This window comes from Otolemur garnettii, unplaced genomic scaffold (assembly GCF_000181295.1).
Source record: "Otolemur garnettii isolate 467f Iridium unplaced genomic scaffold, OtoGar3 scaffold00074, whole genome shotgun sequence".
Classification (NCBI taxonomy): domain Eukaryota; kingdom Metazoa; phylum Chordata; class Mammalia; order Primates; family Galagidae; genus Otolemur; species Otolemur garnettii.
In genome coordinates, this window is record NW_003852469.1 from 2,683,480 (window position 1) to 2,706,623 (window position 23,144).

At 41.0% G+C, this 23,144-nt stretch overlaps 1 protein-coding gene across 1 annotated transcript in view; it reads right to left on the reverse strand.

The window, feature by feature from the left end:
- The window catches only part of ELP3 (elongator acetyltransferase complex subunit 3), a 68,317-nt gene that overhangs the window by 36,044 nt on the left and 9,129 nt on the right, over nt 1–23,144 (reverse strand). Inside the window, exons 6-9 of the mRNA XM_003793939.3 lie at nt 22,747–22,815; nt 20,486–20,640; nt 8,677–8,838; nt 5,572–5,698 (exon numbers count right to left, since the gene is read on the reverse strand). Of these exons, the coding sequence (XP_003793987.1) occupies nt 5,572–5,698; nt 8,677–8,838; nt 20,486–20,640; nt 22,747–22,815 (513 nt within the window). The remainder of the gene's footprint in view (nt 1–5,571; nt 5,699–8,676; nt 8,839–20,485; nt 20,641–22,746; nt 22,816–23,144) is intronic.

Here is a 23,144-nt window from a genome sequence, read left to right on the forward strand (position 1 = left end):
GAGGACAGAAACTCATTGTTTTTGTAGCCTCACCAGAGCAAAGCACGTGTGTCCTGGACTTCAAGCCCCTCCCAACCAGTCCCTGTCTACTGCACAATGTCATCTCAGACCACCCCTCACATCAGGCCTTTCTATCTCTGCAAAGGCACCTTCCTCTGCCCAGAAAGTTCATCAGCTTTTCTTATACCTAATCTTCAGTCTCAGCTTGAGTGCTGCTTCTTCAGAGAGGCCTTCCTGGCCTTCAAATACTAGCTACCCCACTTAAAAAAAATTCCACTGAATCCTGTATTACCACTTTCTTAACATCATCCTATGACAACCTATTAATGTCTGCTTTCACTTATAGACAATATGATCCTTTAATAGTGGGACATATGTAATTGTTTAAACTTTTCAAAAGTTGTGACAGACATCATCTGACTTAAAATCCTAAAATACTGAGGCTGTGCATGGTGGCTCACACCTGTAATCATAGCCCTCTGGGAGGCCAAGGTGGGTGGATTGCCTGAGCTCACAAGTTCAAGACCAGCCTGAAGCAGAGTGAGACCCTCTCTCTAAAACTAGCCGGGCATTGTGGTGGGCACCTGTAGTCCCAGCTACTGGGGAGGCTGAGGCAAGATAACCACTTGAGCCCAAGAGTTTAAGGTTGCTGTGAGCTATGACGCCATGGCACTCTACCCAGGGTGACAAAGTGAGACTGTCTCAAACCAACCAACCAACCAAAAGAAGTTTACTATATGGCTCTTACCAGTAAAAGGGATCCTGCCGATCCCTGGATGTGACTACTTTTCTCAGGCTAACTGGAACCATTTCTAACCTGGGCTACACACTGTCCACTGTTATTGGACACTGAGTAAAACATCCAACTCATCTGCCTTTGGCACAGTCATTTCTCACACTGTATCACCCTGGTTGGCTACCTTACTTCTTTCTTTATTTGGGATGTGGCCAGGAGACATGGGCATTCTCCTTCCTGTGACTTCACAGTAACGCTCTGTGCTCATCTTGTCTTGCATGGGGCGTGCTGGAACAATGAAGGCAGACTCACACAGTTCCTCTCACCCTCATGGTGGCCGAGTATCCAGCCAGCAGTGCCTTACTTCATAAACTGTCAAAATGCTTTTTATCTTCCACTACATTATTCTTATGAGGCTTTCCATTATGTAACTTGTTTTTCACAGAAATGTAACTGTAGACTTTTTGAACACTCGCACTGACTTCTATTGCATTCTTAAATGCTGCTTTCTTTGCATGCCATTTGGTCTCAGAGACAGTCTTCAATAATTGTGCAACTTTTCCTGTAATATTTGTATTTTAAAGTTCATCATGTCTTCAATAAATATTCTGTGATCACTCCACAAAGAAGATGTAGGGAGCCGTTCTCTACCTAATCTGAATCCCCATTTGAACGTGGGATTTCAGAAAAATACTTCTGATACTTGTATAATAAGTTTAGGAGACATACGAGATGATACACATATATACCTTTTGAAAGAATGAAAGCAAACTGAATTGGTTCTGGATTTTGGGTTAAACATGAAGTATTAAAATAGGTCTTTCTCCTTTCCCTCAAAAATCACGCTAAAATGACAGGAATTTTTTAAAAAGTCTAAACCCAGAGGGACAAAGAGAACAAGAAAGGAGGCAGGATAAATTCTAAGCTGTGAAACAGTCTCTATCATAACAAAGATAGACTTCTAGCTTTATAAGAAAAAAGAAAACTTCTTTTCAAAAGGAACTCTGAGCTGCTGGGAAATATAAGCAAATACACATAGCCACAAGCTCTGAACTTACTGCTCTATTAGGAACGTAAATTTACAAGAAATAGATGCAAGTAACCAGGATCTCACTCCAGGAACACAGAATTGAGTAACGTAACAGGGTGAACTCTAAGCCAACCTATAACTAAGACATGTAGGCCCCAAACCCTGGAGATACAGCTGTTGATCTTGGTGGGCTGGATTGTGGCTTTATGAATCCATGGCAGGCTAAGAAATCCTGTCCTCTATGGAGAGAAAACTTTGTAGAATTTTGCAATTATACAAGTAGGTCTCTGATCTAGCAATCCTTCCTGTGGGACAAAATACATTAAGGGAACTATGTGGGCTGTTCATAAGGAATTCTGGGCATGTGTGACAATAAAATAAAGCAGGGAAAAAAGAAGTTGTAAAGTATAAAAAGCACTGCCTAAGTCAGGAAAGGCTGCGAATTTCAAATAGGCCCACACAAGATTTTCTAAACAAAAACTTTGAGTTTTGAAATTTTTTATGTGAATGTTTCATTGACATGTAACACAGATAAAGACAGATACATGTTATAAGTGTGCATCTTGATAGCTTTTGACAAATCTTGTAACCAGCACCCAGACACTCAAATCAAGAAAAAGAACATGATCAGAATGTCAGAAGTCCACCCCACACTTGTTTCCAGTTAAAATTCCATCCCGCGTTTTTGAACTTCATAAATGGAATTACAGGTTTCCGTAGTCTTTGGATCTGCTTCTTGAGTTCTATGTAGCCCTGAACAGAATCCGCCATGTTGTTGTACGAGGCTGTGACTATTGCTCTTATTTTACGGTATTTCATCCTATGATCTCACCACGATTTATCTGTGCGGTCTACTATTAAAGGACACTTAGGTATTTCCCACTTGAATGATATTACCAACAGTAAGTTGTGAACATGTCTTGGTAGATCTGTGTGATTTTCTGTTGGGTTTATATTGAGGAGGAGGAATGCTGGGCTGTGGGGGGTACACAGGTTCTGCTTTCGCAGACACTGTCAGTTTTCTAACATGGATATGCCAATTCACATTCCTACCAGCAGTAAATGAGAGTTCTAGTTCTAATTCTGATCTTGTCCTTTTAAATGTTAGCCATCCTGCTGAGTATACAGCTGTAATGCATTGTGGTTTTAAACTTCATTTCTGTGAAAATAACTTTGAGAACTTTTGGATGGATTTATCAGCTGTTTGGATATTCTCTTTGTAAAATGTTTGTTCAAGTTTTCTATCCATTTTCCTACTGAGCTGTCTGCCTTTTTCTTATTGATCTGTAAAAGCTATTTATTTGAAAGCAATTTATAAGTTAATTTTCAGAGAATTTCTCTCTAGAGAGAAATCAAGTTTTTCATTTTAGCTCCATTTTGTCCCTCATCTACCAGGATGCAGTTAAAAAAGAAATATGGTCTGTTCATGTCCCCTGCGGTTTCTCCAAAAAGACAACAAACAAGCAGATAAATCTGTTTATACAAAGGGCTGTCTTTGCATATTATTACTGAACTATCCCTGATTTTGAAGATACTAAGGAAAATGATTAGCAAGGCTCCGCTATTTACCTTTACCTGCTGTGGTATTAAACATACCTTATCTCTCAAGTGCATTTAAAGTTTATAAATTCTGGCTATATGCCAGGCTGCCTGGGGTCTGTGCTAAAGAGAAATGTGCTCCGGTGCCTTTTAGGCTTGGTGTCTAACTACCTGGCTATTAGTTACGGAGGGGAGGATATTAGATTCAAAATCTATTACACAGGGGAATCTATAGGGGAATCACTAACAGGGATATCTGTGGATTAATGTTGTCTTATAAACAGGCCTTCAGCTGTAGTTTTAAGAGCTTACAAAGTAATACACTTTTTAAAAGGAAGTAAAGAATTATTAACATTATAAATAACACATGATCAATTCCATTCTTCTAAATAGAGTAAAAATACTCTTTTAAATGAAATAACTTGAAAAATATGTATTGTCATCATCTTCCCTAAAATTGTGGATGTCCCTAAAACTTTCCCCTATCTGAGAATGTGAAGAAAAACAAAGGGCCTGGCCAGCGTATTCCTAAACAGAGCTAACAAGGGTCAAGAAACCACGACAGAGTGAAAAAACAAAAACAAAACAAAACAAAAAAACCCAAACCAGAGTAACAGTTAAACATTAAAATTCAAAGACCAGAAAAGCCAGAAGAAAACAGAAAGGCAGGTCTGAATGGCCAACAATAGGTTGAGGAAAACATCTATAACAAATATAAAAAAAACCCAGTAAACCCATAATCTCTCTCAAAAATTTTTATCAGCTGGGTGTGTCTTTGTACCCTCAATGAATCCCAAACGAGAAAAAAAAAAGGAAGAAAAAAAAAAGCTGGTGTCTCACACATGTAATCCTAACACTTGGAGGCCAAAGAAGGTAGATTCCTCGAGCTCAGGAGTTTGAGACCAGCCTGAGCAAGAGCGAGACCCCATCTCTACAAAAAATAGAAAAACTAGCTGGGTGTTGTGCCTGTAGTCCCAGCTACTCGGAAGGCTGAGGTAAGAGGATCGCTTGAACCCAAGAGCTTGAGGTTGCTGTGAGCTGTGATGCCACGACATTCTACCCACGGCAACAGAGTGAGACTGTCTCCCCCCCCAAAGTTAATTAATTAATTAAATTAAAAGTTCATAAAAATTAAAAAATTCATATCCCAATAAAATAATTGGTCAGAAGACAAAAACACAAAATTCCAAAAAGATGAAAGAGATATAATTTAGTAAATACAAACCTGAAAAATATACCTACCTTTTTTTTTTTTTTTTTTGAGATGGACCCTCAAGCTGTCCCCCTGGGTAGAGTGCCATGGCATCACAGCTCACAGCAACCTCCAACTCCTGGGCTCAAGCGAGTCTCCTGCCTCAGCCTCCCAAGTAGCTGGGACCACAGGCGCCCACCACAGCTATTGGCTATTTTTTGGTTGCAGCTGTCATCATTGTTTTGGTGGGGGCCGGGCTGGATTCAAACCCACCATCTTAGGTGTATGTAGCTGGTGCCTTAGCCTCTTGAGCCACAGGCACTGAGTCCTACTACTGTTTTAAGATGCAAGTTAAAATGCCACTTTTAACCATCAAATTAGCAAAGGGTAAAATATTGTATTTATATGTGTGTCTATATGTGCAGGAAAACATACAGAAAATAAACAGGAAAGAATTATTTGGAGGGGGGAAACCACCCTTCTGAGATGAATGTAAATCGTTACAACCCTCTGCAAAGCTACCTAGAAATATGTGAAATTCTTAAAGTGTTTGTACCTTTACATGGTAATTCTGCTCCATGGAATTCATCATAAAGATGAAAACCCAAGTACTCCATAAAAGTGATAGGCATAGGTGGTGTTACTTATAAAAGACCAGTAATACCTTAACTTTTGAAAAATTAGGAAATGGTTAAGTTAATGACATATTAAATTAAACATGTATTTAGATACTTTGGCAGAGACCAGGCTACAACATGGATAAATGCTTGGCAAGTGAAAAAGCAATTTAAAGGATTCTGACTTCACACATATTTGTAACCATTAAGTGGCCTGTGTTGTGGGTGCATAAACAACCTCACCCCCAAAGAGCCTATGCAAAGAATATATTAAAACCTTAGAGTTTGGCAGGGCTTGGTGTGACTTACTCAACTGTGTTCCCATTAATAACATTCTATAATGAGGATGTATTGCTTTAAAAAAATGGAAAAATCAACAGTAAAGAAACAGCAAGGGCAAATGGGTGGTCAGAAGCCCGCAGGGCACTGTGGATGGGCCTGCTGAGGCAGCACTCACCGTAAACTGGTCCATGTCTCTTTCTAGTCCCACATTTGGCAGATCAGGCATCATATGAGCCACGACTTTGAAACCAGAATCTTTGGCCAGATGAAATGACTCACAAACTGCCTTCACAGTGTGACCCCTGGGAAAAGAAAAGTCACCACTAGTTATATAAATAAATGGGCTACAGCAGCAGCAGAGGGAAAAGCATCTTTGAGACGCGTAACAGAAGTTCTATAAGCAAAATTCATGTGATGGGGGAAGAAGACCCTCTCAGAAAGTCACTTTTTACATCCTCTCCTCTGAGAAGGCCTGGACGTAACTCACTTCTAAGATATTTCTCAGAAATTCCCTTATGCACCTACTTAAAGTACTGAAAGTAAATGTCGGGGTAACAAGAGTTAATGTATGTTAAAATGATTTGGTTTAGCGTCATCAGTCAACATAAACTTACTTATGTAAAGTCTGTGTTAAAACAGGAATAGTGAGCTCAAAACTGTGCAGAAGCAGCGACTTGCCATCTCCTTTAAAAATCTTGTTAATTATTTGTAGAGAGAAAGAGGAAGAGTGAAACCTATAATTCCAAACAGATTTCATTGGTGGGTTTGGAGGGTCCTTTAGAAAACATGGGAAGAGAGAATGGTTTCGTGAGAAGGCCACAGGGATAAATTGCCTTAACGGGGCATCTCAGGGCCACTTGCAGACGGGAAGGGAGCCTGAGTAGCAGTCAGGGGCACCAAAGACGGAAGCCTGTGGCACTCCTTCCTTTCCTGTTCAGCACAGAAAGATCCTGGAAACAGGGACCCCAGCTCATGCTCCCTGACGCTCTCATCCATTTCCAAAGTTACAATCTCCAAGTCTTTTTGCTAATGACTTCCAAATTTCTAAGACAAGGGTAGGCCTCTCTCCTGAATACTGCACCCAAATGCGCAGTACTTTAAAGTAGCACCGTACAATATGGCAGCCACTGTGCACCGGGGTTATTCAAATTCATATTAAATGAAAGGGTCAGGTCCTCAGTCGCACTATCACATTGGACAGTGCAGGCACAGAACACTTGGATCACTGCGCAATGTTCTATCACTTGCCTTGCTCTAAGGCAAACCTTCAGCTGGTTGTTCCACAAGTGTCTAAAACTTCACATATTCAAAACGAAACCCACCTTCCCCCCAGCTGTCTTGACTTCCATCTCTCCTAGGCTAGTTTCCAGTCACCAAGCACTGCCGTTCCCTTCTCTCCAGAACAATCAGTACTTCTTGTTTACCTGTTCCCCCCTCTAGCTTGCTTTCCTCTAATACAGGATGTCCATAAAGTTCATGTGCCGTTTACAAATGGCCAACTGTTTTAACTGCACACCCACTTTATGGACACCCTGTGTCTGCCTCCTATGGTCACTAAAGCCATCTATGTGAAACACAGATATGCCCCGATCACAGCTTAGCTAATTTACAGCCCATGGCTGCTGCCCTTGGGTTAGAGCCCAGCCTCCCTGGGGCCTCTAGGGCCTCTCTGGCTGCTTTCCAGCCTCACCCCTGGTCACTCTCACACTCTAACCACACTGAACCACTCTGGTCCCCCCACATGTGCCTGTCCTAGGGACTTTGTTCACATTTTCTTCCTGCTTGAAACAATCTTCCACTTCAGCACCTAACCCATACTCTGCCTCTAAGTCTCAGCTCAGATGTCATTTTCCTCAGAAAGTTCCCTGACCTTCAAAAAAGTCTCCCCCTCTCCACAGGTATCTCCTCGAGCACAGCTTTGATTATGATAACACCCCAGCCAGTCTTCCTGCTTTGAGTCTCATCTTACACAAGTTGGGTTCTACGTGGGTCACTCTTTGACAAGCGTGACATCCTTTAGATTCACCTTCCCTGTGCTCAAAAATATTCAACAGAACTCTATTACCCAAAGGGAAAATTCCACCCTCCTCCACCTGGTTATTATAGCCTTTCGGTTATTTTGAAGATGCTGACCAATGTCTGTCTCCCTAGTTCCCCTTTCATGTTGACCCAAATCCTACCAAAGCAAAGGGGTCTTCAAGGTCCAATTCAAGACATCTTCCTCCTGAAGCCCACTGTCACCACGCTCAGTCTGTGACCTCTGCTGCCTCCTGATATCCCTGCCCCATCCCTACTCATTTAGCAATTAATTATAAAGTTCTTTATACAGTTAACTTTCCTCAGGTATTTTCTCTCTTCTAATCATTGCTGTATTTCTCGAGGAAACAGAACTTCCTGGCTCTATGAACCCTTATTTCTTTCCTACCTTGCACTCCCCAGTTTCTCAAAGTTTATACGCACTGCCTCACCAAACTTTCTGCCAATTGGTATTTGCTTCACAAAAATTAGTCTCTCTCTTTTTTTTCTGAGACAAAGTCTCACTATATCCCCCTTGGTAGCGTGTCATGGCATCACAGCTCACAGCAACCTCAAACTCTTGGGTTTAAATGATTCTTTTGCCTTAGGCTCCCAAGTAGCTGGGATTACAGGCGCCCACCACAACATCTAGCTATTTTTGTTGTTATTGTCATTGTGGTTTAGCAGGCCCGGGCTGGGTTTGAACTCAACAGCCCCGGTGTATGTGGCTGGTGCTCTAACCACTAAGCAACAGGCACTGAGGCGACAAAAATTAGTCTCTTAAACCTTCTCCTGACTTCTTCCTTCTTCAAACTTGTTCCTTTGCTCCATTCTCCCAGGCCTTCTCTCCTGCTTTACTTCTTTTTTTTTTTTGCAGTTTTTGGCCGGGGCTGGGTTTGAACCCAGCACCTCTGGTATATGGGGCCGGTGCCCTACTCCTTGGGCCATAGGCGCCGCCCCTTCTCTCCTGCTTTAAACCACTCACCCTGAATCCTGCCTTCTGCTTTCTATATGAACAAAACTGCTTATGAGAAATGCACATGTTTACAGGCTACTGGAAAAGTCAGTAGAGAAAGACTAAAAAAAATGAAAAACAGAGGGAATGGACTTCAGAGTGTGCAGAGAAGAAGGGACTTTGGAGAGGAGCCAGACCCACTCCTCTTCCTCTAAGAACCGGCAAGAAGGAAGAAAAGATGAGCATGAATTCCGAGAAAATCAGTGGGGACAGAGGCAGGTGTGCTGGAGTCACCTGCCGCCACCTCACCTGTTGGTGTCTCTGGCTACATCTTCGTACACACTCTGCACCCCGATCTCCAGCCTGGTGCAGCCGTAGGTCAGCATGTCACTTAGATGGCGCTTCATGCAGTAATCTGGCCTGGTCTCAATAGTAATCCCGATGCACTTTGTGAGGCTTCTTTCGGAATACCTACAGAACAAATCTAAAAATAACAAACCTGTGGCAGGCTTTAGGACATCTGCTCCCTCTCGAGGGACCGCCTGCTCTCAGCCCTCCCAATAGGAGACAGTGGTTCAGAGAGCAGAGTCTGGAGCCAGACTGTCTGAGTTCAAATCCTAGTTTTGCTACTTCCTGACCATATAAATGGTGATGCTATTGACCTCCCTGTGCTTTGGTTTCTTGATCTGCAAAATGAGGATAACAATAGTACCTACAGCTCAGAGGACTGACGTCACTGAGCTAGCGCACGGTAAGATCATCATCATTATTATTCTCCTGCAGTAGGCTGCAACCATAATATCCTTGAAAGTGGTGATTTCAACTGTGAAAACCTGTTTTTCAATTCCTAGCAACCATTTTTCACATAAATGAAACCATCTGCATTATGTTATTTCCCACTCCATATTTTAGAGTCATTTTAAATAGAAGAAAAAAGGAAGGGGGAGGGGATGTATAATGATCATAGGAATAATTCAGATGAAAGGTCTCCTATGTAACACAAAATTCTTTCTGCCAAGCCTATTAGTCTTAGCAAGGATTTACAAAATTAGGAATCATTTTGCCTTTCACGAAAGCTAGATATCAGAATCGTGAGTACCACTTTAGATTCAAGCTCGTTGTGGTAATGGCCTTAATGTTGGCCAAAGGTCAGTGAAATAAAGATCAACTTGCTTATGGGGCTGGTGATGTAAGGGTACAGGAACTCACAGAGGTCACTGTAGGCCAAGCTTTGTGCCATATGCCCTACCAATATTGAATCTCCCACCGGCTCTATGAAGTGTGTCCTGTTATTCCCATTTTATAGACGATGAAACTGAAGTTCAAAGGGAATAAACAGCTTGTCCAAGGATATAGAGCTAATAAAGTCGAGGTCAGAGTTTGAAGGTGGCTACCTGACCTTAAATCCTTACTCTATCTTCCATTTACCACGATGCTTAGACAACCCAGCATCGGGTTGTCAACCCAGCAATGGGACATGAGACTCTAATTCTTTTCAACATCTCCAAATTCTTAAAACCCAACCATTCTTCCAAGTGCATCCTTCCACAACTGTCTTAATTCTTTCAGAAGGGTGAGGGAGGCCTTTTCTGCCTTTTACTTTCCTTAGTTCCAAAGAAGTTGGTAGCACTTTCTTTAAAAGTAAAAATCATAAAATTTCTATAATGTTATTAACTACTTCATTCATTCATTCTTAATTATCAATAAAAACTGACTTAATGTTTTTGAGAAGTCTTTAAAAAGTTAAGAATCACTGAGCTAGAGGAATAATTCCAAAATCTTTCATTCTAGACACTCAAAACGTTTTTGTCTGTTTATTTCAATATCCCATGAGGCTTTAGATGGGATTACCACAGGCAAAAAGACCGAAGGTAAATAACCAGTTCAAAATTACTAAAAGACGGAAAAGGGGCTCAGACCGTACCAAATCTTGCCTAAGACAGGATATGAAATCATTTGGCTTCTCTGAAACAAAAGAATCAACAGGTCCCCTGCCTTCACGTAAGTGGAGACCACAGCACGCAGTAACAGGAAATACCCAGTGCCAAAGGCAAATACATCAGTTACCGGGTTTGAGGGAAGCAGTTTTTTAAATCAAAACAAATATTCTTATATTATGAAAGCAAACCCTACAAAAATCCAAAAAAACAGAAGGCAAAAAGCGCTAGGTGAGTAGATCTTTTAAAACAAAATGAGAATATCCCTGAATCAGGGATTTCAAAATTGAATCGTAAACCCTCTTATTAATTGATATATTTTTTAAAGCCTGCAGTATTTCTCAAAAGTGATGCCATTAGGTTAGCAAGCCTGGCAGCATAACAGTAGCTTGCATCACTGGGAAAACTCGAGGGCAGGCAATTGCACAAATGGGAATTTGTACAGAGCGAAGAGAAAATTCACTAGCTACTCTTTCTATGGCACAAATCATCAAGGGTCCCCCCCAAGGACATATAAAGGACTCTGCTGCAAGAATGATAAGGTCGCTTTAGAAGTAGTCAGAATATAGCATAGGACAGAGAGGCGAACCTTATTTTCAAATTATAATTTAACTCCATTTCAAAGATGTCTTTTTTCTGGGGGCAAAAGCTACTACCTTTCGCAGAAACAGAAATGGAGGAAGAAAAAGCTCAGGTTTTGCAAAGTCAGCCATTTAGATTTATAAAAGGCTTTACCATTTTCTTCTTTTCATAATTGTATATTTTCATTTGAATGGCAATTAAGCAGAAATTCCTAACAAATTTGAACAACAAAGCAAGCCAGAATATAAGGTCATTTTCCTCATAAGCTTACTGCATTTTTACTAGGATTTTTTTTTTAATGAGGATTTTTTTGATAATGCTATATGTAGTCCAACATCTCACTAAACCTGCCTCTTCATTTAATAAGACGTAAACATAGCAACATAACTATTCTTTATGCAAATATGTACATTCGGGCTTTCAACTGATCTGAGTAGAAATCTTGTATCTGTACCATCTAGACAGCCATTCAGGAGTATCCTTCTCCTTTCATACCTGGTTCAACTCTCATACTTCCAGGGGCCCAGACTTCTGAAGTTCCTGGGTGCACAGGAACTGTACCCACTTCTCAGAGACAAAGCTAGGACTTGCTCGCAGGTCTTTTGATTTCCATTCCAGTTACAAAGGTTCATCTTAAGCTTATACAGCCCACTGATACAGGTTGTACTGAAGACTACACTTCTTTGTATGCCACAGTAGTGGCACCAACTATAAATATAAAAGGTGCCCATGTTCTCCATGAGGCATCACTTGAGTCAATAATTTAACAGAGTTTTGTTTACAGCTGAGGGGTAGAGTGCGGGGGTAAAGAGAAATGGGATGAGAATCTGGGATTTTAAAAGCTAACGAAACCTAAATGCCACCTCGCCTTCCAAACGTAGCTTAAATACGTATCTTTTCTTCCCAGAGGCCCTGGGGGAAGAACTCAGTCCTCCCATCCCAAAGCACCTTGCCCACACTCCTGGGAGCCTGACTTTGCGGCTATGTCTGCCTTTCCAGCTGGGCAGGATGCTCCTGCTGAAGCTCAGGTAGCATGCTGAAAATGTTTGCAGGTTAATTGCTTAAAGGCTTCAGCACCTAAAACTCTCCTTCAGTTAAAAAAAATACATATGTGAAAAATAAATACAGAAATTAGGTACAACTGGGACTACAAGAGATCTCTCTTCATTCCCACTGCCGCTGCTAGATAAATCTACTGGTTATGTTTCCGTTTGCAAACGGTCAAACCAGGTTATCTGCTGTGTGCGGTGGCTCACGCCTGTAATCCCAGCCCTTGGGAGACCAAGGTGGGTGGATTTCCTGAGCTCACAGGTTCGAGACCAGCCTGAGCCTGAATAAGACCTCATCTCTAAAAATAGCCAGGCATTGTGGCGGACCCTCACAGTCCCAGCTACTTGGGAGGCTGAGGCAAGAGCATCGCTTAAGCCCAGGACTTTGAAGTTGCTGTGAGCTATGGTGCCACAGCACTCTACCAAGGGTGACAAAGTGAGACTGTATCCAGGAAACAAACAAACAAACAAACCAACCAGGTACTCTGCAGAGAGTAAAAACATAATGTTTCTTGTCCCAGACACGCTTCCCAATCTAGCCAGGGGGAAGACAGAGAAAACCAGGAACCAATGCAGAACAACAAGCTAGAAGTGGCAGAAATATAAATGGAAATAGATTATTTTGGGGAAGCATGCTTCTATTTCTGGAAAGAGGAAGAAAGTGACCTACAAAAGTCCTATTATTACTTACTGTCTCCTTGCACTAAGGGCCCCAGCCAGGGGGACACTGACAAGACAGCACACTCAGGTTCAATCTTTTTATTATCTTCTGGAAACTTTTGATTCACTCCAAATGGGCTGTGGCATCAAAGAGAACACCTCTCATTACTCTCAATCTGCTGCAGCTCCTCTTTCAAAATCTCTGTTATTACTGCAAGTGAAGCTGCCTTCGTCTTGTCCTCCTTGAAATCTTATGAGAGCTCAAGGATTCAGTGAGGCCCAAAGGACATTTCTAACACAGCGCCTCACAACCTCACACTCAACCTGATATAATCCAAATGAGAAAGGGAACTTTTTAAAGAAATGATACTAAAACAAGGAGATACTCACAGGGGGAAAACAAGAAATCTGATTCCCACCTCACGCTATGCATGAAAATTTAATTGAAGACGGATCATAAACCTAAATATGAAAGCTCAGACTACAACTAGAAGAAAACTCGGGAGACTATCCCTGTGCCTCCGGGACGTGCAGTGGTGTATTAGAGACAATACACACAGCAATAACCATGAAATCGCAAGATTAGACTTTATCAATATTAAAACTTCTGCTCCAAGATGATATCATATCATTAATATAATGAAGTGTGAGGCCACAGACTGGGTTTTCATATTTTGCAAACTACAGATCCAACAAAGGATATATAACAACTGGATAAAAAGTGGAAAAAAGATTTTAATAGACATTTCACAAAGGAAATGTATTCAAATAGCATAAACACATACCACAGTGCTTAACATCATTAGTCATCAGGGAAATGCAAATTAAAAGCACAATGATGGACCATTACACACCCACCAGAATGGCTAAAATTAAAAAGACTGACAACGCCATATGTTGGTGAGGATGTTGGAACAACCCAATGCTCAGACATTAATGGTGGGAGTATAAATAGTAGAATTATTTTGGAAAAATGGCTGGTAGTTTCTTACAAAACTAAACATAACATTCTACTTCCAGTTATTACCCAACAGAAATCAGTATGTGTACCCACAAAAAGATTTGCACAAACACATTCTTCTTAGTAAAGTATCACAAGAATGGAAAAGCAAGGATCCAATGTTCTCAATACTAATATGAAGCCAGTAGATGATCTAATACATGCTGACAGCAGTGAAAAATGCAATTCAAGTTGGGGGGAAGGAGACTGGTGTGCTCTCACCCACTGAGCACAAGGTAGGGGTACATGGTACACCTCCTGGGCACAGGACACAACTACAACAGGGACTTCACATTGTAACCTAATCATCTGTAACCTGATATTAATCTGAAATTTAATGGAAAAAAATATCCAATGTACTCAGTACTGCTATGAAAGCAATTTATAATCACTCACACTTGCACATGAAAAATGAAACACAACTATAGCCTAGGAGGAAGGAGGGAAGGGGAGGGACAGGGGAAAGGATGTAGGTGGGTTGATAGAGGGAGGGTAAGCAGGGGGACCACACCTATGGAGCATATTGCAAGTACAAGTTGGATCTATCAGGTGTAGAACACGGATGTATTAATGCTGTAATTGGGTAAATGAGGTGAAGGCCATGTTGATTAGTAGGATGTAAGCACTCCAATTTGTACAAATAATCAACACACTGAATCTCATAATGGCATAAATGTATTCATGATCTATGTACAAATATCTTAAAAAAAAAGAAACAGGAGATTGACAACAATAACTCATAATAAAATAATTATAAAAAGATTCTGTAATTAAAAAAAAAAAAAAAAGAATGGTCAGTGGTGGTGCCTGTACATAGGTCAGTGAGTAGGGCCCCGGCCACACACACCAAGGCTAGTGGGTTTGAACCCAGCCCAGGCCAGCTAAACAACAATGACAACTGCAACAACAAATAGCTGGGCGTTGTGGTGGGCACCTGTAGTCCCAGCTACTTGGGAGGCTGAGGCGAGAGAATCACTTAAGCCCAAGAGTTGAAGGCTGCTGTGAGCTGTGATGCCACAGTACTCTACTGAGGGTAGAATGTTCAGTGATGTTTTATTCATAATAGCCATAAAATGGAACTGGAAACAGCTGCCCACCAATAGACTAAAAAGAGAAACTGCGGTCTACACCAACAGTGAAATACCACTCAGCACTCAACAGGTGTCAACTCCTCAACCTCCCATCAACACTGATGTAGTCTCCAAATACGCTCCGTGAAAGAAGCCTTACAGGGAAGAGTGTATTCCATACACTATGGTTCTGTCCACACGAAGTTCTAAGATAGGCAAAACCACTCTATGGTGGGGGAAGAAAAATCAGAAAAATGAGAGATACAGGGGATGACGCACAGGGAAGGGGCATGAAGTGTCTTGGGGATGATGGTGACGCTCTGTGTCTAAGAGGGCTTTGCTGCACAGGTAAATGTGTTGGTCAAAACGCATCAAATGCTGTACTTAAGATACGTGCATTTCACTGTACTATATGTAAATTTACTTCAAAAGAAAAAACCACAGTGAACGCTAGTTAATGACACCCATGATGAAGTGTCTGGTGAGAAGTGTACTGAAGCATGCGACTTCCTCTGAAGAGCATCTAGAGAGAGAGAAAGCGGGGAAGAATGGTGAATGGAAGTGGAACAGGCAAATACGTGACAATGCAAGGACTGTAGGATACAGGTCATGGGTATGTGGGTGCTAGGTAGAAAATTCAGTTTTGTTTGTTCCAAATAAATACTGGAAGAAAAGCAAGTAATATCATCTCTTTTAAGATGACTAATGTTGTATCCTAGATTGACTGGCCCATATTAAAGATCCTGGTCACACTCTATGAAAATCTGGGTGACCAAAGGAGGAATTAAAGTACTCAAGATATAAATTGAGGGTTAGGGAGTATCAGCGTCAAATCCCAGAGATGCAGGAGGTCCTGAGATCTCCCAGAAATAAGGTCCAGGGCAACGGGGGGTCAGTTACTCTCAGGCCTCCTGGGCTTGCTTCTGCTTCCTCCCTAGCTCTGCAAGTCTATGAAACTGTCTTCTGGGTCTGGTGCCCAGTGTCACCTACCGCTCTAGCTTTTCCAAGACTTGTAAGAACATAGTTGGAGGAATTAAGAGTCATTAGTGAGGGGAGGAAAGAGGAAGGAACGGAAATGAATTAAAAATTTCACACAGAGAAAGTATGAGTCACCCACCTCTTGATGGGTAACTACCCTTTTAAATTGCATCTTGTGAAAACAGCCAAGGAGCATTAAAGATTGAATGCAAAACTCCTCCTGGGCAAAGCTGATTAAAAAGGAATAAAACTATTTTAAAGGTTGTTCTAAGTTATCTGGCAGCATTTGCATTCTGGTGAATGGGTGACTCAGATCCCACCCTGGTCCTTTTCATCTCCAGAGCTGTGATTGTTACAGGATGACAGTCACCAGTAATTGTTGCTCTCTGGAGACTACTGAAGAGTCTCAGTCTGGCTGATAGCAGTAAGTGATTAGGACATTGCTTGATTTAATGAGCCTTCACAGAAACCATACCTGCTTTGTCCTTGAACTCCGTTTATTCAGTTTTCCAATTTTTCCATCTGCAGAGATCTAATGCACTGCCGCTGCTAATGCCAGAAATAATAGCCAGGCTCTCCTTGCTGTGGATTTTCTTTACCTAACTCCTACTCTTTCAAGTAAGAATCAACAACTGAATCAGGTGGGGTGGGGAAACTATGGCTTAAAGGCCACGTGGTCCTCCAGATCCCCAAGTGTGGCCCTTCAACTGAATCCAAACTTCACAGAAAAAAAAATCCTTTTATTAGAAGGATTTGCTCTGTAAAATTTAGATTCAGTCAAAAGGCCACATTCAAGGACCCCGAAGGCCACATGTGGCCCCAAGGATGCAGGTTCCCTACCCCTCCCAAAGCAAGGATGCCTCAGGCAATATAGTAGTAAATCATGACCTTAATTTAAACTGACTTTTAACCTTAAACACTGTTGACTCATCTGTCACAATATATACATTTTAACCTAATTTAAAAACTGAGAAGCCCATAAGAACAATAAAACACACATATAGTCTAGCAAGGGGGAGGAGCGAGGAGGGAGAGGGCAGGAGGAGGGGGAGGGAGAGGGCAGGAGGAGGGGGAGGGAGATTGGCAGGAGGAGGAGGAGGGAGATTGGCAGGAGGAGGAAGGGCAGTCGGCGGGATCTCACCTAATGAGCACAATGGGAGGGTGTTCAGCAACTTCTACAACTTGAACTTTACCTTGGAAGCGAGAACAATGTAACCTAAAAGTTTGTACCCTCATATTAATTTGAAATTACAAAAATTTCTTTAACCTAACTTAAAAGTAAGCACTAAAAAAAACCCTTGCTAATGAAAGTTAGCATTCATCTATGTAGCTAGCAATTAAAGACAACTAAAATTGACTAATAGCAAAATAAACATGAAGTTCATCACCTTACACCTAAGAAAGGTGAGCTACAGAGGTAAACCCGCCTGTTTTATGAAAGATGAAGATACTTTATAGGTAAAGGCACTGTACAAGATAATGCAGAGAACAGCCAGGCAAACTCCAGACACTCTGAAGTGAACACACATCATGTCAAACCCCTCTCTCTGGGGCTCTTTATTTCACAATGATGCTAACATTTGAAAATAATTTTCTGTCTCTAGTTATACCACAAGCCAGACTATATTTCTTCAAAGAATACAAAGTCTCCTTCAAAACAAATGCCAACTCTGTCATGTAGTGTCACAGTAACCCAGCAAACTCTGTCCAAGTGGCCCTTTAGCTCAGATTACCTCGTCCAAGTATAGAGACAAGAGAAAAAGAGCAAAACATGTAAGGTTGGGTTGGTGGAGTTCAGCGAAACATTTAGGATGGCTTTACGACTCCCACATTGTAATTTTATTACTTCCCAAGAGCCATTCATGAGATTTGTTGCAATGGAGACTCAAATCATATAGAAATTTTTATATAAAAGTAAAGTGTTTGCTGCCCTCTTCAGGTGAATTCAAGAATAGCATTAAAACACTGCTGGCTTTGCCTACTCCATTCCGGAAAGAGGTTTTCTCCTCTAAAGGTTTTCTCTTCCTACAAATACGTGGTGACCTGAAGATGGCTGGCTGCAGTACATAGCTCCAGTTTCACCCCAGTAACACACAACTTATGTTCAAGTACCACGAGGCACTAGACAATTTCTGCAAAAATAAAGCTAAAGCATCCATCAAGAATAAAGCGGCATTTTAAAAGTTTCAATTGATGAAAACATCAAACCAGCAGATCAAATCACTGTGCAGATCTCAGGTGGCCTGCTTCACACAGCCCAGGGGAGCCAACCTGCAGGCTGCGAACAGCTCACTGGCAAACTCTTGTGGGGAGGAAGGGCAGGTCTAAGATACTTACAGCTCAATCTCACTTAATATGCAAGATCTTCAACCTCAGAAAGGAGTGTGTATGCTTGGGTAGAAAAATGTAATGGTCTTCACAGACCCTCCTGTCAGGGAATTTTCAGAGGTTAACAAATTGTAGTCAGTAACCCTCTGAGGAACCACTGTCCTTCCACTGACTCAGGGCTTTGAATTAATTCAAAGGTTTTAGTTTTTTGGAGACAGTCTCACTTTGTGCCCTTTGTAGAGTACCATGGCGTCATAGCTCACAGCAACCTCAAACTCTTGGGCTTGAGCAATCCTCTTCCCTCAGCCTCCTGAGTAGCTGGGACTACAAGCGCCAGCCAAACACCCACCACAACACCCGGCTATTTTTAGAGACAGGGTCTCGCTCTTGCTCAGACTGGTCTTAAACCTGTGAGCTCAGGCATCCACCTGCCTCAGCCTCCCAGAGTCCTAGGATTACAGGCGTGAGCCACTGTGCCTGGTCATCAAAAGTTGTTTTTCTTCAAATCTTATTTTATCTAAGCTACACTGTGATTTTTCAGTACTATTAATAGGAATGAGTTTGATTACATCATTACTCCTTTAAAGTCTGAAGCCTTCAGCATTTTGCTAAGTGTGACTCACATTCATGAATGATCAAAGTTTTGAATGAGGAGTAAAAATACAGTCACCCTCTTATCCGCTATTGAACTCCCATAGGAGGAAGAGATCGCACTGCTACACGTCCAGATTGGCAGACACAGAATCCATCTGTCATTCTCCAGAGTACATCACACAAAAGGAGGCTGCCGTCTGTCCCCACACACTCTCCCAGCTGCCAAGCTTTTTACTCACACCCCTTGAGTGACCCTTGGTATTTACTTAAACTTATGAAAAAGCCCATCTATTCTTTTCACTTTTACAAACTCCAGGAGAGCAAAGGAAGTTAAGGGCATGGGGAAGTAAGGAGGACACAAAAGATGTCCTGTCCCCATCTCCAAGGTCATTAGCTATCAATATTTGATTTACAAATTATTGTTCACTCAAAATTCATTCATTTACTTAGGCCTATTGAGCAACAAGGGCTGCCTTAAGTACAGGGTGATGAAACTACCCTTAACTTCATTCAAAACTTGGTCCTACTCCTCAGCACATCTCTAAGAGGTGCCATGGTCTGAACAATCTCATAATTAGCAATACGACCCTCCCCCCACATGAGAAAGAGAAGCCAGAGAAAAGCCTGGAGGTGGTAGGGGAGGTGACAAGGAAGTCAGACCATGTTCCTTCCAGCATTTTCAGACTCTGATGATATACACCCATGTGTATATACACAAAGACACACTCACACATACAGACGCTCAGATTTTTACAACTAGCACAGTTTCTAGCATTATCCATTATCTAGCAAAGTCCAGGGTCTGAAAGCAAAGCTGCCTGGAATTTATATCCCCAATCTACCATCTACCTGTGCAAGTTAGTTAATTGTCCTGCGGTTTCCTCACCTATAAAACAAGAATAGTCTGAATACTCGGGCCGGGCTGGGTGCAGTGGCTCATGCCTGTAATCCCAGCACTCCAGGAGGCCAAGGAGCCTCACAGGTTTGAGACCAGCCTGAGCAACAGTGAGACCCCGTCTCAAAACAAACAAACAAAAAGAGCCTGGCTTGTGGCAGATGCCTGTAGTCCCTAATACTTGGGAGGGTGAGGTAAGAGAATCACTTGAGCCCAAGAGTTTGAGGTTGCTGTGAGCTCTGACGCCATAGTACTCTATCAAGGGCAACAAAGTGAAACTGTCCCAAAAAAGAAAAAAAAATGCATGATTTTCAGAATGAGTCAATGATCCTGCTGTGGTTTGAACAACTGTCCCCTTCAATATTTGTGCTGACATTTAATCACCGTGGTAGCAGTTGTAAGTGAGAGGTACCACCTATGAGAGGTGATTAGTTTTCAAGCTCTCTGCTCTCATGGGCGGGATTAATGCCATCATGGAAGGTAAGTTAGACCCCCTTTTGCTTCTCTTCCCTTCTGCCCTCGCCAGGCGCCAGCGCTTCTCCATGTTGGCCTTCCCAGCCTCCAGAACTGTGAGGCAATAAGTTTCTGACCATTATGAAGACCCACTTTCAGGTATTCTGTTTATACCAGCACAAAACAGACTAATATCTCAATCATAAGCAGACATTACTTGTTATTAAATAATAGTTACTAATAAATTAAGTTTGTAAATAATATTAATAGCACCTTGTTTTGTTGATAAAGAGCACCTCTAGTTCTCTTCCTGCATGTGCTGGAAACTCAACTAACTCAATCAAAACCACGCCTATAGTTCAGACCAGCCTTGGGTTGGAAGTATCTTCACCGACCATCTCTTTATTTGAAAATACCATTATATCAACAGACCATATTCACCTTTTTTTATTGTCAGTGGAAATAATGCTTTCCTAAAAAACAGGAAAGATAAGAAGACTATGGACGTAGAGCAGAAAGAATTCTCACAGGCAACCATGTTAGAGACTACGATAAAGTAAGAAATTTCTTACTTGACTGCCTCGTAAATATTGTTAGAAGTATGTCCGGATAAGGCATCATGTAAACTTCGAATAAAATAATCTCTGTATTCTTCTGGAAGGGCCATAAACGTTCCACCCATCACGATAAACTCTACTTTATCCACACTGTGCCCAAGTTGTTTTAACTGAAAGACATAAAAATTCATTAGCATTACATAGATGTAAGCAACTTCTTTAAGAAGGCACTACAAGTCTCTCATTTTATTTGGCAGTATTTTCATAAATATAGTTTAACAATGGGAAGCAATTTAACATATTTAGCTAATTCTGTCATTAAAAAATACTCGAGTCTGAGAGAAAAAAAATAATTATAGCTCAATTAAGGAGGGAGAGTGAAAATTAAAAATAATAAACAAGAAGCTTGACTTGAATACCTATAGAGTTAAGTGGAAATCTAAAAACACCAGGAATATAAACTAGAAAACAATAAAGACAAATACTATGTATACAAAAGAATAAATGTTTATTGATCACGTATTTTATGCCAGACTTTGCGGTAAGCCTTGGGGGCAAAAAAGATGCACTTGGGACTGTGCAACCATTATACATGTACGATCATGCCACGTGGTCAGGACTTGATGCAGTGGAAGAAAAAACCGTAGATTAGAAAGGAAAAAGGTCAAGGAAGCAGCTTAAAATGGACTGGAGGAGATGGCTCCTTAAGCCTGCTTTCTGGAAAAAAAAAAAAGCAAAAGTCTGATTGATTAGAAAGTGAAATTCTAGTTCTCCCCTACTAAGGTTTAGAATGGTATAAATCTTTCATTGTGTCAACTACAAGGAGCCAAGATTCAAAGTTTTAAAAACAGGTATTTAAATTTCTTACCATATCTTAGGTTCGGAAAAAAGAGAGTTAAGAACATTACCAAACTATAAACTAGAATGAACATTGTATATAAAAGAGATCTATGCTTAATAGGAACAAAAAGACATATTTTTAAACTTGTTTTTAAAAATGGCATGTAACAATTTATACAAAATATACACAAACACACGTGAACACACATTTCAATGCTAACAGAAGGCTCTATTTCTCTATCTAGGGTTTTTTACAAGAGATACACACCAAGATCACCCTGGTAGTTTTTTCAGAACATCCTGCTAGGACCTGAAGGAGACTTAACTGGAACCTCCAGAGGTGACAAAGTAGCCATGTTTTGGAACTTACTGACTGTGGCATATATTACTTTTTTTTTTTTTAATTAAATCATAGCCATGTACATTAATACTATCATGGGGTACAGTGTACTGTTTCTGTATACAATTTGAAATACTTTCATCCAACTGGTTAACATAGCCTTCATGTCTTTTTCTTAGTTATTGTTAAGACATTTATATTCTACATTTAGAGAGATTCACATGTACCCTTATAGCATGAACCATAGGCATGATCCCACCAATCACCCTCTCTCCACCTACCCTCCCTCTTCCCTTCCCCTTCCCTCTCCCCATATTCCTGGGCTAAAATTGGGTTATAGCTTTCCTATGAAAGCTATAAATTAGTTTCATGGTAAGGCTGAGTACATTTATCTTAGATTTTGAATTTGCCCCACTATATGTTAAACGATAGACAGTGCTTTATGTTTTTAAAACTGGACAAGTTGAAACTAAACTTGTAAACAAAATCTGTTTTCATGTTCAGATTACTTCAGCAGTGTAAGGTCATTTTATATAGTATTTGTTTTTAATCAGCTATATTGAGATATAATTTATATACAATAAGATCAACTAACTTGAAGTGCATAATGGATGCATTCTGATAGATGTTTAGAGTTAGGTAACCACCACTACGATCATGATCAGAGCAATCGCATAACCCCCCCAAAGCTCTTGTAACCCTCTGGATTCAATTCCCTATTCCCACCTGGTCAACCAATTGCAATACTTCTCGATCTGGCTTTTGGAAGATAAAATTCAACCCAATCACCTTTGTCTAAGAATTTTCACACACCTTCCCTCCCAAAATTTCATACTATAAATGATGTTCTATAAAGTTAAAGAAATTTAGAAAGCATCAAATCCTCAAAAAACTAAAAACAGTCTCTAAATAAGTAGCATTTTTGATCTCGCTGGGCACTGCAAAACAGTCTCCTACCCTCAGACAAATATTAAAAACTTACAAGAAGAAAAATACCTTTGTAGTTCTTATTTCAGTTTCAATCCAAATCAAGCAATGGTAACTTCTTACTAACTATAAACATCTAATTTTTAAAAGATGCTCTTAAAAAATGTACCTGTTCTATTCGGTGTCTTGTCTGCAGATAAGGGTCATATCGGGCACGGATAGCTCGCATGGAGGTTGGCTAAGAGAAAAAGAGAAATATTTTATGTTCACATCAAATTAAATATAAAAAGTGAGTGGTGCTCGTAGCACAGTGGTTATGGCGCCGGCCACATATAACGAGGCTGGCGGGTTCAAACTGGGCCCAGGCCAGCTAAACAATGACAAGTGCAACAACAACAACAACAAAATACTGTGTTTCCTCGAAAATAAGGCCTACTCAAAAAATAAGCCCTAGCAGGATTACTATGCATTTGTTAAATATAAGCCCTATCCCATAATAAGACCTAGTGATGGGCATGGCTATGCAGCATATCTGCATACCCACGCCACGCATGTCAGTGTGGAGAG